A 14,450-nucleotide genomic window follows, 5' to 3' on the forward strand; every position below is an offset into this window, starting at 1 on the left:
GTGAAACTTTGCGCGGTCGCTCAGCCATCTATGCTTGTTTGAGGCAAGATGTTTTACCATGTAAGTCTTTCCCTCAATCTTTGCCCTGAAAACGGCGATCTTTTGGTGTTTATAAGATAGTATATTTTCAGCTAATTATTGTTTCCTCCTTAGATCTCGTTGGAGCACGAAATTTTGCTTCATCCACGATATTTTGGTCCAAACTTGCTGCAAACAGTGAAGCAAAAGCTATTCACCGAAGTCGAAGGAACTTGTAGTGGAAAGTAAGGTTTTAAGTGTTAGTTGTCTCAGTCTACTTAGTTAAAAAAAGTATTAGAAGTAATAATTCATACATGGAGGAGAGCACAGTGTTCTTTTACACATGCAAAGCTTTCATAATCATTGGTTCAAATGACTTATGCATGTGTTTTTAGGTATGGGTTTATTATAGCTGTCACCACGATTGATAACATTGGTGTGGGCCACATCCAACCAGGCCGAGGATTTGTTGTCTATCCTGTAAAATACAAGGTAAATGGAACTTCTAAGCCCGTTCAAACAAGCTAAGAGAGTATCTTGGTAGGATACTATTGTAAAAGTTTTTTTGACAATGTAGAAGTTTAAGTGAATGAAATGATTGGATGTTTCTTTTAATGTGGATCACATTTCTTTTTCCAGGCTATAGTTTTTAGGCCTTTCAAGGGAGAGGTATTGGATGCAGTTGTTACTCAAGTGAATAAGGTATAGAAGAACTTCAAATGGCACATGTAAAATAAATCCTGTACTTTTTTATTTTAAGAAATGTTCATGTGCTCTGTATGTGTGTTCTTATGATTCATGCACCAGACTCTGGATCAGTTAATTCTTTGCTTGCTCAAGGTTACTGGGAAAAAAAGCTTTCTTGGGAAATTCAAATTACCACAGTGCTGTAAGAGAGGTACTGTTCAGAATAGTACAGTGTAGTTTCGTCCCCTGACATTGATTTTATTTACACCCTGGTTAGGTCTACATTATGGAATTAGCGGTGGGCGATAATGGGGCCAGATGATTGCCCTTCCCACCCCACCCCTCCAATTCCTTGAATTAAACCAAACTTTAACCTGTACCTTTTACTCAACATTTTTCAGGTTGGATTGTTTACTGAGATTGGTCCTCTGTCATGCTTTGTGTCAAGACATGTAAGTACAAATAACTGTCAAGTTTGTTATCCAGTCATAAAATAGTGCAGATGAGTATACTCTGACAGCTGTTATGCCATCATGGCACGCTCTGATAGAAGATGTGCAGTTTGCATGTGAATTATTACAACTCTTTGAGTTTATACAGCACTTAACTTTGTCCACAAGGGGCCCTTGTGCAAGGAAATATAGACAAAGTGTATGTGATACACTGATGCAGTACCTTCTATCACTCAGTTCCGGTCCTAATATCGAATTGTAATGAGCATGACACATGTATGATGCATTTTTTTGTTAGGTAAAAAAAATCTGTAGAGGAGGTTCAGAACCACCTTAAATTTTCGTTCCTTGGTTATGTGGGATTTGATAAACAGCAATAGGTATCATGATTTCTATTCTTCATTTGTCTGGACTCAAGCCTTGTTATCTTAAACTTGTGTTCGCATTATTTCCAGTCTATCCCATCCGATATGGAATTTGACCCAAACTCTAATCCACCATGCTACAAAACACAAGATGAGGTACGGTATTGCAAAATTATTACTGCAGCACTCGGCTTTTATCAAGCTTATTAAGAACATTGTTTGCTCCTTTTATTACTTGTCCCATGCCAGTAGTGCTAGACAGTCTTGATTTCTCCAAATCTGTATCATTTGATGTACATGTAAGCAGACTCTGGAGGGGGGATCTGACAGTGAGAGCTGTGGTCCCCCTTGCATCTTAGAGTGTTCAACTGGAATCCTTAAATTTTGTCCTAGAATGCAGGAAAAGGCATTTCTGATAACCTACTGAGATTTTTAGATTTCCCAGAGATTTAGGAGAAGGTTTGGGGGATTCCTCTAAACTCCCCAAGGGTTTTACACCTGCTAGGTTGTATCTGCCCTTGAACTTCTCCACCACAAGGAATGAGTATCCACCTTCTTAACTTTACTGGGTGTAGTGCCTCATCACATGTGTTTCTAAATTATTTCTGTTTACAGGACATTGTAATACAACAAGATGATGAAATACGTCTCAGAATTGTAGGAACAAGGGTTGATGCTAAAGATATTGTAAGTACATGTATATAGCTGTGTGTGTGCATGTACTGCTCAACTCCACATTTGAAGTGATCTACGTGTACTGCAGTGAGAATTCTAATCCAATAGTTCAAGGCAGGTTCAGGTTGTTTACTCTACCAGCACACAGCTCTGCTTAAATATGCAAATATTTTCTCCTGTAAAGTAATATGATGCAAGCAGAGATATGCAGTCACCAGTAAAAGTGATTTGGCCTGCGTGTGGGTTGTCCATACAGCATGGGCAACTCTGAACATTCACAAACTGATGGCATTTTCAAATTCGTCCAAGAAAATTCAGCTCAACCAAGGTGGTATGATAAAATACCTTTTGACAGAGTTAGGTTAGGCAGAGAGGAGAATATTAAGCTCTTGGTAATTTACATACACCTCCCTGCACTCAGTCTGTACACCATGGTCCTTCAACAAAATAACAATTTATTTCATCTATTTACAGTTTGCCATTGGTTCACTTATGGATGACTACTTGGGTAAGAGCCAGTTGTCATTTATCTTCATAAACTCCACAGATTTTCTTTTTAAACGTCCTCTTGTTGTTGTTGTTGCAGGTCTTGTTAGTTAACAGAGCTTTCCTTTTTGATGGTGCACCTCATGTAGTTAGATCCTTTCAGTGGCAGAGGAAACATTCATTAATCAAGATATCAGAAAGAGCTGAAAAGCATGGAGATGTTTTCTTGGCAAGACATGTTTGTCCATTCCACGTCAACGGCATATTTTTGTATCAGGCTGTTTTTCCAGAGTGATGCAAATTATGACTGTTTTCCTATCTGGTTCAAAAACATGTTAAAATATTTATCACCCTTTGATGAAAACAGTTAGACACCATCACTACAGACCATGTAGCAGCGACCAAAGATGTCTGCATAAACAAAGTTTTAATCAAATGGGTAAATTTAAGATAGTTGTGGGTTTTCAGAAAGAAGGGATGAAAAGCACTATTATGACAAGGTGTCACACACAAGATGTTGCACTGTATCATTCCAAAGGAAACATCATGTTATATTACATGTATTTCTTATTATCAAAACCCCCTGGGAATTCCCATATGAAAAGGTCGGGGGTGCTCATTGTCTCACCAAGGGGTATAAATCAAGGATTCTGATCTCACTTAGGGTGTTCATGACGAAATGCCACTATTTTAGCTGTCAAAGTATCTTTTAGAGTGCACTCAAAGAAATAATGATAAAAACACGCTATTATTTTCATTTTTAGGCTACATTTCCACTGGTCTCTTGAGTCCAGTCCACTAACGCAGGCTCCTTTCTCTAACAGAGGCTGGTAATTGAGCCTATTCCACTTTAAGTGGTATCTTTTAGGGATCAAATAAAGCTTGAGGCACACCTACATTGTCTTCTTTAGGGGTGAAATTAAGTTTTCTAATGAACATCTCTGACCTTTTCTTAGGGCAGTTCCCCCACCCCTGGGCAAAAATGATACTTATCTTCTGAATCAGAAACCTTAAGGAAGTAAATCTTGAGTTTGCCACTTATTGTAACAAAGGCAATTGGTCTGACTGCATTACTTGTGTTAAAATTTAGTTCTTTTATTCGCTTTGTAAAGATTTGTAAATTTTTTTTTTCAATATAAACATCTTCAACAGACATGTACACATGTACCATTTAATAATGGGCAAATGTCTCTGATAAGAACAGATAGAAAATACAAAAATATAAACTTTGATTTTTTAATTTACTAGTAAATCACTGTAAATGCATCCATTGTCTTGTTTATTTGGTTGTTTTAAGTGATGATTTCACAGGTGATCTAGCTAAAAGTTTATGGAAAGAAAACCTAAACTGTATCACAGTGTTGTTTTGTGGACATGGCCTCAAAGTCATTTTTGGTATTGATAAGAGGTAACAAAATCGCACCAGTTACTTGTAGTTTTGAAAGAGTTACTGGTACTCTTAAACAACATACAGCTGTTGGGATTTTGCACACAAGTACTTTGTTTCCATGAACCAGGATAAATTTTTGTTTGTCATTTGAGGTTTAAACAAGCTGAGCAAGCACCTATTTTTTTTATTTTAAGATGACCACCCCTGTCTCTTTTGGGAGTTGTACCCTTCTGTCCCAGAAACCAGTATGTAATCAGTCTTGCTAGTCATTGCATTAATTTCTTTACTGGCCAATACTTCCAGAACAGCATTTCCATATTGAATTTGGATTCCAAGAGAAGCCAGTGTATGCAGTTATTTGACAAGACCACGGTCACATCACAGTCTTCTTTTGCCATGATCCTTTGCGAACTTTGGGTTCGGCCACCATCACTTTAATGGGCATACCGCCAATGACCTGTGATTACAAACAAAAATTGTTAGTGACAATTATGTTCAAAGAGGGAGTGCTTCACCTGGTTTCACATCTTGCATGTTGAGCAAGTGTTGTGTATGACACCAGCAGAAAGAAAGCACACAGGCATTCAGTTAGCTGTTAACCTAATATCTTTAAATAAGATATCTGAGGTAGTGCCATATCTATTAATCGTAGAAGATGCACAGGTGACATGTAAACAAGCTCTCTACAAGGACCTGACAGGAAAAGAGGGGAAAAACTGTCACGCAATCTTGAAAAGTTGCGTGACAAGTTACATGACAAGTTGCGTGACGAGAAGAAAAGGTCAATTGCGCACCGAACAGGTGGTTCGGCGTGGCTAATTGTACTTTTCTTTCTTCTCCTAGCTCTTCTTTCTCTCGCGCGCTCTACGCTCTTTCCCGACTTATCTTAGAAGGTAGAAATCTAGGAAAGATCAAAGCGACTCTGCTAGTAGTCCCCTTAGTAAGGTATCACCAACGTTAGAACCGTAGTCTCGGAAACTTGCGCCCCGTATGTGGCGTTGATTTTTCTTACTTCACATGTTTATTTCAATCAATTAACCATCTTTTTATCGCATGTTACAGTTGCAAATTCCCTTCTCGAAAATGAATTTCACTCTGACTTTCACCCTCGTTTCCCGACCAATGTGATATCATGTAGTTTTACTTTGGACTTTCCTCTCCCGCCGATGTACACTAATAGGGAGTTTTAGCAAACCACGGTGGCGACGGCGGCGAGAGTGTCACCGAACAAAAGGTTTAATTATCGGAACAATGGCTGTGCACGTGCGTTTTGAAGCTTGGTACATTTCTTTGCCGTCCTCTGCAAAACAACAGGGACCTTACGCAAAACACGACGGCAACAGCAACGAGAACGTCACCAAACAAAAGGTTTAATAACCAGAACAATGGCTGTGCACGTGCACTATAATTCTTGGTACATTTCTTTGCCGTCCTCTGCAAAACAGCAACGTGAAATGACCATATTCTGCGTTGTCTGGAGAACGTGAACCACAACGGCTAATTTTTCGTATTTCTATTTGGAACTGAACGCATTCGTAGCATATTCAGCCGGGGCAAGTTTTAATACCGACAGACACACTGGACAGTTTCAAATATATGCGAAATTCCAAGGTAAAATAGAACCACATTTTTTACTTGGCGTCGTCCTCGCCGTCGCCGTCGCACATGCGTAAGGTCCCTAACAACGTGAAATGACCAAATTATACGTATTCTGGAGAACGTAAACTGTTGAACGCACAAATACCGAGCGGCGACACGCGTACTTTGCCATCACCCAACTTTCCCCAGGATCTAGGTTAGATATGGCCTATATACAGACGTCTAATATTTCCTTTGTTGCGTGAAGCAAAAACGAAAAAGTGATCATAAGGACGGAATTTCCCCAGAGGGTAGGAAATGGAGGAGGTATTTTCAGCCCAATTTATAACGGAAGAGAGGGCAGCGTTTATTACAGATTGATGTTAGAGGGTAGAGTACGAGAAATCGAAGATAAACATTGAGTAAAGCGAGTGCAGAGCACGGAACGCAAGGGAGGGGGGGCGCTGGCGACTAAATTTCTCCCGTGACAATTCTCTTTGTACAAAACAGAGAACTGTGGCGGGGGGGGGGGGGGAGTTACATCGTGTTCGTTGCTTTTCCCGTTCTTTCTCGCTTCTCTCTATGGAATCATGGAGTTTGACAAAGCGAGCAAATCACGAAATGTTCCGGATGATTGCCGACGAATACGGTTTGTGAACTGAGTAGTATCCTTTGGACACGTTTAGATTGCCATTCTCATGTAAGAAAATAGCTCACTCAGGTTTCTCACCTTTCCATGGAGCTGTTTTATTGCCCTTTCTGCGCTGACACTGTCCGTGTACTGAACAAAGGCACAGCCCTAACAAGAGAAAGAACGTATAATACGCAAATACATGAACATAACGATAAAAAAATGAACGAAAGAGAGCACGTTTGAGTCACAAATGAAGAAACGTGTAGAGTGAATACGTAATAAGAGACCGGGAAGGAATCGGATTTTAATAGTACAAAAACTTAAGCAATAAAGAACTGTCAAATACTTGTGAAGAAAATAGTTTGTGGCAAGTCTAACCCGGCATTTCGTCTCGGCCAAGAGATTCTTCAGAGACTTTTCAGTCCTTCCAGACTTTAACAGCAAACATTAGCAAGCAAAAACAAAGGGAGGGTGGGGAAGGAGGAAGGAAAGAAGGAATGGGAGTTAAGGGAAGTGAAAGGAAAAAAGACGATGGAAAACAGAATGACTGAGAAGGAAGAAAGGAAAGAAGGAAAGCTGTGAGATTCGGTGAGACAAAGTGAATGACTAATACCTTAGAAAATCCATTCACATCGCAGTTCAGTTTAACCTCCGCAGTCCCAAACACTTTAAACTCGTCAAGCAGCTGTGTCTGTGTCACATGTTTAGCACACACTACATACAGTCGACTGTTATCAGCCACGTAAAGAAAACCAAACACTCCCAGATGGCCTCGTACCCCACGAGCGCGAAGCTTTGAACAAACGGACTTTATCTGCGTAAGGGCGAAAACACCAATTAAAGAAAGCTTGTCTAAAAGTTGTTTTAGAACTCGAATCAGCTTTATAGCTGACAAACGAGTTACAGAGAAAAACTGTCTTGCTATGTTGGCGGCAAGTGATTCACTTAGCTGTTTATCAGATTTAAGTTGATAAAATGCTTATTGACTGAGTGGGAGGGCCAGACAGAAAAATATTTGTTTCGAGATCAGGACGTACGGACCGCGCGGAGTGAGGTCAGACCGGATGGGTTAATAGTTGGCTCTTAGTCAGGACGCACGGACCGAACGCAGCGAGGTCCGACCGTACCTCCTGACCTCGAGACAAATATTTTCCCGCCCGGTTTTCCCACTCAGTCAATAAGCATTTTATCATATGACCATTCGCATTTTACTTTCTATTTTTTGATGGAACGAGGACGCAAGCAGGGCTTTACAGCATCAAGTTGATAAACAGCTAAGAGCTGAACGAAACCCTAGTCTAGACTGAAAATAAAAGTGGACACGTGCAGCTCATGCCTGCCCCGAGCAAAAAAGACTTCTCTATCCTGCTCGAAAGATGTCTGAAATTAGACCCGAAAATTTCTGTACACTGATGACGTAGCTCTACCGAGATCGCTTCAGCGTCTATGATTGGCTGATACTTGCCTCGCGAAAATTGAAAACTGAGCAGCAACCAATCACGGGTCTTTACACAACTATGTCACCACAATGGAATTTTTCGCGCCAGATCTCGAGCGTGTGAATACAAAATCAAAAGGTCTCACTCAGGCCCAAATTTCTTAAAATATAAGTATTGAAAGTCCATCAGAGGGAAACAGAAAGAAAACAAATACTATGGTGTTAGGTTAGCGCATAAAATACTGTTCTTACCATTGCGACTTTCTGGTCATGTGTAAGCCACTGAATCGCTCTTCTTGGATTCTGATCACTGTGGCTGTTCACCGGAAAAAAAAAATGCAAACAGTAAAATTAGTCGAGCAAAATAAAAAGTAATGTGGTATTAAACATAAAACCAGAAGGTTCACTAGCGAAAAAACTAACAGTAAGTAGTGAATTTTTTTTTTTTACTAAAACGAACGGCTCGAACAGAAAAGAAAAGCTACCAAACATTTTTGTAATTTTTAATAACCGGGCCAAATAAAGCCTTCGCACCAAATCTGATTTGCCAAACATTTAAATATCTATTCGACGACGAAGAAGTTCTTTATTTTCAACCAACCAGAAGAAAAAGCAAAATCAATCGTTTATACTTCGTCTGCAGTTTCTCGGTGCGTTTTGCAAAACTGCCTGCGCATTCTTACGCTAGCGGTTTCAAAGTTTTATTTTAACTTCGCATTGGTATTTTAGTTGCAAACTGACAGTCAAATAAGATTGATTTTCTATAATTACCCGGTAGGCTTTCTTTACCTAGCTTTTTCACACAAAGTTTCCCGTTCATCGGCTGAACTCCTCTTGTCGACTCCATTGTCATTTGCAGTAACACTAATTTCATTTGGATCTTGCCCTTCTCCGAACAGAGAAGGTAAAAGTTCATTTTCGCTATGTGTCCCTTTCATATCCAAACTCGAATGACTCGAAACTCTCAGAAAATCAGTTTCGTCGTCTAGTTTAACGCTGAGCTGGTTTCTTGTGCTAACAGCAGGACTACAGTTAATCTCATTTCCATGTACAAGTATTATTCTGTTCTCCGCTGGCTGCGTTTTAGTGTGTTTGTTCACTGAAAGCGGATCAGATGTTGTATGTTCTTCCTGCTCTGAACTAGATTCTTTCGTGCCAAACTCCTCGTGATGTAGTGAGATGGGATTACGTTCTTCTGACAATAAACTCTCTTCTTTGTTTTCCTGGTTTGGTTCTCCTTGTGACTGACCAAGTTTCGCTGATTCACCAATTCTTTTATACCTTTTAGATACTTCTTGGTCCCACCTTGAAGAGCGTCTCTTTAAAACTGGTCTGCAAAAGGTGTAAAATACCCTAAATAAACAAAAGTGTCTCATTATGCACACAAATTTTATTTATTGTGTTGCCCGCCAGAAAGACCTCTGCGATCAATTCCATCTGAGAGACTCCACATTGAAGGGTGGCATACATTATGCTCTACGGAGATCCATGATACGTCTGACGTGAGTGAGCAACGAGAGACAACTGTGTGCTTCAGCCAGGAGAAGGCATAAAAAAGATAAGGGAAGACCTTAATTAGCCCTAATGTCAATGTGTAAATTCTTCTGATCGAAAGTATAAATTTGCAGTCATTCCTTCCGGGGATGTTAGATCAGGAGGGGTGTGACGGGGGAAGGTGACGAGGTGAGAGTCAGCTCGGGGGACCTGAACTTCCCACATCTTGCACCCTTTTATCCTGTTTCACGTTTCCATTCATGGTAGGCCTTCATGGTAGACTCGATTACTTACCAGCCGCTGTTTTGGAAAGAGGCCCACAAAACGAAGAAAAACTTGAGAGAGCTGCAGAAATCGAGCCCACCTTTTAGGCCACTCCTAGCTACTCCTAAAACTCTCTAATTAATTTGCTTCTGCAAAATAAATTAAAATATATATATTTTTATTTTTTTTGATTCCCTCCATCTTAATAATGCTGTTTGCAGGTTGGGCCTGCTCTCTTTTTACACAGCATTCTGTGCAGACATTCCTTTGGCTCCTCACTAACTGAGGAAGGAATGTGTGACAAAGGATTTCTGCAAAGGAGAAAGTTTTTTCATGGCTCCCTTCCCTCGTTTTCTAACTTGCCACCCCACCCCCTGTCATGCTCATTAAAGATAATTAGTTGTCTATCAAGATGGTGACAGACAGAGAGTGACAGCTTACTTCAGTGCAAACTCCTTTTCATTGCAATATACTGTATCAGAAACGATGTCTCCTTTTGGTTTCGCCAGGGTCCTCAAGGGAGACTCCTAGAAAAAAGAAGTTACCAGATGAAATGAAGATTGTTGAAAAAAATTCATCTGTGAACGGTTTAACAGGGGAGCAGGGACAGCGCAGCAGCGAGAGCACTTGCCTACCACTAATGTGGCCTGGGTTCACATGTGGGTTGAGTTTGTTGTTGGTTCTCGCCTTGCTCCGAGGGTTTTTCTCTGGGTTAGAACTCTGGTTTTCCTCTCTCCACAAAAACCAGCATCACCAAATTCCAATTCAACCAGGATAGAGGACCTGCATGAAAACCATCTAAGGCTTATGCAGCTTCATCTCTAAATGTTGTAATTTATTTCATAATTTTATACTTTGCTTGGCAGGCTCTCAGAAGTTCACAGTCTCAATCACACACTCTGAAGTACTGGTAAACTATCCTTACTGATTTTGATACAGTTCAGTTTAATGTACATTGATCACCTTGTATAAGTCTTACCTTCTTTTCATACTGCTTTTGGCTTATTTTGGTTTCTCTGAAGCATTCACTATTCGATGGCTGTTCATCTCTGTTTTCTTGTCCCCAGCCCAACTGCATAGCACGACCATAGATTTCAAAATCCTGCATACTATAGACAATACAAAGCTACATTTTAAATGCAAATACATTGTAACATAAAAACATTACATTCTGCCCTGCTTGTTCACAACCCCTTACCTATTCCTTGCATTAATTACGTTATTCATTAAACTTTTGGAACGACGAGTTTATCAATGAAGCAGTTTAAGTTGTGTGGCATGTGCACCTTGGCTAAAATTGTTTTCAACAATTCATCTATCCCTATCCCAAAACAAAACAACCAACAAACCAGAACAAAATATTTATTAATATATATTTGGGTTTAGGCTGGGGTTATTATGTACTCGTAAGTACTAAACATGGTAGTATTCTTATTTCATAAACACAAAGCTCACCATATCATGGCTAACTCAGCTGATCTTCTGCAAGGAAATGATATAAATCCATAACCTTTTGACTGACATCTAACAACATCCATCACCACATGAGTCTGCAAGTAAAACAAGACATTTTAAATATACCTCCAGTGTGCAGCATGTGCTTACAAATAATGAGGGTCCTAAAGGGGTGTGTGTGTGTCAGGGGGGGGGGGGGGGGACGTTAGAGCCCAAATTTTGCCCACATTCCATTTCCCAACCTATTTTTTGCCAAAAATTTCCCCAGAAATGCCAAATGTCGGTTAAAATATGTCTGAAAAATGTACTTTCGACATTTTCTTTGTATCTATATGTAAGATATTTGGTGACCTACAGAGGAGACCAGGAGATTTGGTCTGTATCCAGGAGGCTTCAGGATAGTCTGGGAGAGGTCAACTTAGCTTTGATGGGAATTAAACGTATTAATTCAACACTAAGTTACAAAGTGAACGTTGCTGTTTTGGTTGTTGATGGTTGATAGAGACTACTGGACACATTTTGCGCAACATGTTTGCACTTAGCGGCAGTTACTTCTCAACACTACCTTTATCGCAGCTTTGTCTTCTTTGTTTAAACTGAAGACTTCAAATGCAGCATGTAAGATTTCTGATGTCACACCATGGTCCAAGCCCCCCACAAAAACATTGCAGTTGGTTGGTGAGGCAACCAGCATCTTCCACAAAGCAATGTCTTTTTCATTTGATAAGTAAGTGTAGTCTTGAATGCTTTCACAGGAGTTTGGATCATCGTTGGTGGTATTCTCACATTCCTATTTTATAAATAACCAAAGAATGGAGAGAGCAAAGCACAGCAAAAGCAGATCATTGTCACTTATAACCATTCACATTGGTAAAGACTATCCACAAGTTAAAACCCAAGCTAGTGTATATCTTCGTGTGCAGCAAACTAAACATTGTGTTTTTAATTAATAAGTTAGAGTTTTAAAGCAATATTACTAAACTACATGTAAATAAGACCAAGAATGTAAGTAACAAAGGAATTAAGATTCATAAAAATTAATAAAAATAAATGTTTTAATATTATGAATGATTAATCATATCAAAGCAGAAAGTTCAAGTAAAGGTATTGCTTCCTAACTCTGTAGTAGACTTAATAAGAATTGAGATACTGAAGCAGAGCCAATGTTTTAGCAATCACAAGCTTTTGATGCTGTCACAGCATCTTTCTCAATTGAATATGGTAGAGAATCTATTAGTTGGAAGACAGTAAGGTGGCTGTTGCAGCAAGAGAAGAAAAAAACTTCAGAAGAAGAAGTTGTGAGGCCTTGGAAATTCTGTGCCAGTCCCTGTCAATCAATTGAGACTGTGGATTTGAACTTCCTGCTCAACACAGGGATGTTTTGGCATATGACTTAGTCCACCCAAGCTCATGTGACAAATAGTCCACCCAAGCTCATGTGACAAATAGATTCCCACCATATTAACTTGAGAAAGATGCTGTGACAGCATCAAAAGCTTGTGATCATTAAAAGCATTGACTCCGTTTCAGAATCTCATTTCTTATCAAAGCAGAAATTGTTTTGGAATGGCAAGAATGGTACTTTACATCAGCTTCATCCGATGTAAATGAGACATATGGTAGAGCAGGAGGTTTGAAGGTTTCTTGGGCAGGCATCTGGTAGATATAATTCAACATCCTCTGTACTGCACCCTCTTGCTCTTCTTCTGTTGGAACTAAAAATAAATACGACAACCAAAATGAAACAAGTTTGTGCGCCAATTAGTTCAACAAGAGTCTGTAAAAACTACAAATTTAACAACAATGATTGGACAGTGAGCCATTTTAAAGTTGTTCATTATATTCATTCAGGACATGTGCCTCTCCTAATGGCATTAATTAAGATGGGTTCCAGGACTCAGGACTGGCACATCCAGCAAAACAATGCATTCAGATCTTCCTAGGGATTAGTACACTATGTTTCCTTTGCATTCATATATTTGCATAATTTATAACAACTAAAAAATTTTGCAGCTGGTTGGGAGATTGAAGAAACATTGAATGGTGTAACGGAAATTGCAGTTAAAAACCTTTGCAAATTGCTTAATAACTAATAATTAAACTTACTTCTATAATGATACTTACCTTCAACTTGCTTCGTTTTTTTCAAGGTAGTAACTGGGACCTTCACTCTTTCTAGTTTTCTTCTTTTCGATTTTGTTATAGCTGCTGGTTTCTTTGCTCGTTTTCCATTGTTTTGCTCCAGTTGTTTCTTCTCTCGTCCAAATCCTTGCTGAATACCTTGATGACTCACTTCAGTACTTGAGAACTCAACTTATTGAAAGAAACATCAAACAGTGAACTAAATCAATTTTACTATGTACAGCATTATTACCACAAACCTACTTGGGAGTAGCCCAAAGTGTTTCACATTGTACTTGTGAAACATGTGGTATTCAATCCAAAATTTTCCATTCTGATAACATCGTAGGTAACATACCCTACTCTAGTTCTACAATAATTTATATAGTGTCACCGAACAGTAACTGTTCTCTGACACTATACAACTGAACGACAACTGTTGTCGTTCAGTTTTGAATTTTTGTTTGCAGAAAGTAAAAACCCAGTGCACCACACAAATCTCCGTAACGTAACATTTTCCTGGTGAAATCTCAGGTATCTCCAGAGTGTGGAGTCCTCTAGCTATGAAAGCACCACTTGAGACTGATTAAAACACGTGAAGCAGGTAAAGAAATTAAATCATTAAAACACCCCGGACACTAAGAATAGTACCCAGGATACTTACGATAAATTGACTCTTGATGAAAGATATACTTAAGCGTAAGCTTATTAAGGGCCATTCCATTTAATATCTGCAAACCCCTATTGAGGGACTTTGAATTTTACTGCCCCCCCCCCCCCCCCCCCATATAAAAAGGAAAGTGCTGAATTTACACTTCCTTCTTCAGAATTCTATTAAAAGATTAAAGGCGCCGACACAGTTGCGCCCTCAGAAACAGCCTTTAAAGACTTCCCCCACCCCTCATATTTTCTAGATCCTTAATAGAAGGGGTGCAGATAAAAAATGGACTAGCCTAAAAGCCAGGGCGGAAACTTTACCAGTATCTTTTTCATACGCTCCAGCAAGACGCAAAACTTCTATCGCATCCTCGAACAACTTTTGCACAATAGGTTCATTTTGAACATCACAAATCTCATCTTTGGTTGCACTGAATGACGGTCGTTTTTGCATCCTCAGCAGTTTAACCATGAACACTTGCTCGGGAACATGAACATCGTCTACGTGAAAATATAAGACAGCTGTTTGCTGGCCATTCCACGATACAAGAACGAATATATAATGGATAAACACATTTCTTGACGGATAAGTCAATGCATGTTGAATTCACAAGCCGATATTCCTGTTCGGAGTGCTTTTATCCTGATTGTGAAAACGTCCGCCATGTTTTGTAACAGCATTGTTTTCGTACAGCGGATTCCCTTGCAAACAATAAGTATGTCAGGTATTTTTATT

At 39.4% G+C, this 14,450-nt stretch overlaps 2 protein-coding genes across 4 annotated transcripts; one reads left to right on the plus strand and one right to left on the minus strand.

Moving 5' to 3' along the window:
- Positions 1–19: 19 nt before the first annotated feature.
- Positions 20–3,935, plus strand: LOC145484107 (DNA-directed RNA polymerase II subunit RPB7). Of its 2 annotated transcripts, XM_081462728.1 has the most exons (9): positions 25–60; positions 154–263; positions 414–510; positions 658–720; positions 1,107–1,157; positions 1,613–1,678; positions 2,138–2,209; positions 2,672–2,705; positions 2,784–3,935. In XM_081462728.1, exons 1-9 carry the CDS (start codon positions 49–51, stop codon positions 2,795–2,797), a joined length of 519 nt encoding a protein of 172 aa, XP_081318854.1. In that variant the 5' UTR covers positions 25–48; the 3' UTR covers positions 2,798–3,935. The 2 variants fall into 2 exon arrangements, with proteins under 2 accessions (XP_081318853.1, XP_081318854.1); XM_081462727.1 differs by having other exon boundaries at positions 20–60; positions 2,672–3,935.
- Positions 3,936–4,019: 84 nt separating this feature from the next.
- On the minus strand, positions 4,020–14,408 carry LOC145484097 (uncharacterized). Of its 2 annotated transcripts, XM_081462714.1 has the most exons (12): positions 14,036–14,408; positions 13,061–13,249; positions 12,524–12,651; positions 11,502–11,726; positions 10,937–11,031; positions 10,461–10,590; positions 9,923–10,008; positions 8,513–9,055; positions 7,976–8,039; positions 6,899–7,099; positions 6,382–6,450; positions 4,020–4,530 (listed from the first exon to the last, which is right to left on the minus strand). In XM_081462714.1, the coding sequence occupies exons 1-12, from the start codon at positions 14,184–14,186 to the stop codon at positions 4,447–4,449; spliced, it is 1,965 nt and encodes a 654-aa protein (XP_081318840.1). In that variant the 5' UTR covers positions 14,187–14,408; the 3' UTR covers positions 4,020–4,446. The 2 variants fall into 2 exon arrangements, with proteins under 2 accessions (XP_081318840.1, XP_081318839.1); XM_081462713.1 differs by lacking the exons at positions 4,020–4,530; positions 6,382–6,450 and having other exon boundaries at positions 6,460–7,099.
- Between the last annotated feature and the right edge of the window lie 42 nt (positions 14,409–14,450).

Source organism: Orbicella franksi, chromosome 4 (genome assembly GCF_964199315.1).
Source record: "Orbicella franksi chromosome 4, jaOrbFran1.1, whole genome shotgun sequence".
Taxonomy (NCBI): Eukaryota; Metazoa; Cnidaria; class Anthozoa; order Scleractinia; family Merulinidae; genus Orbicella; species Orbicella franksi.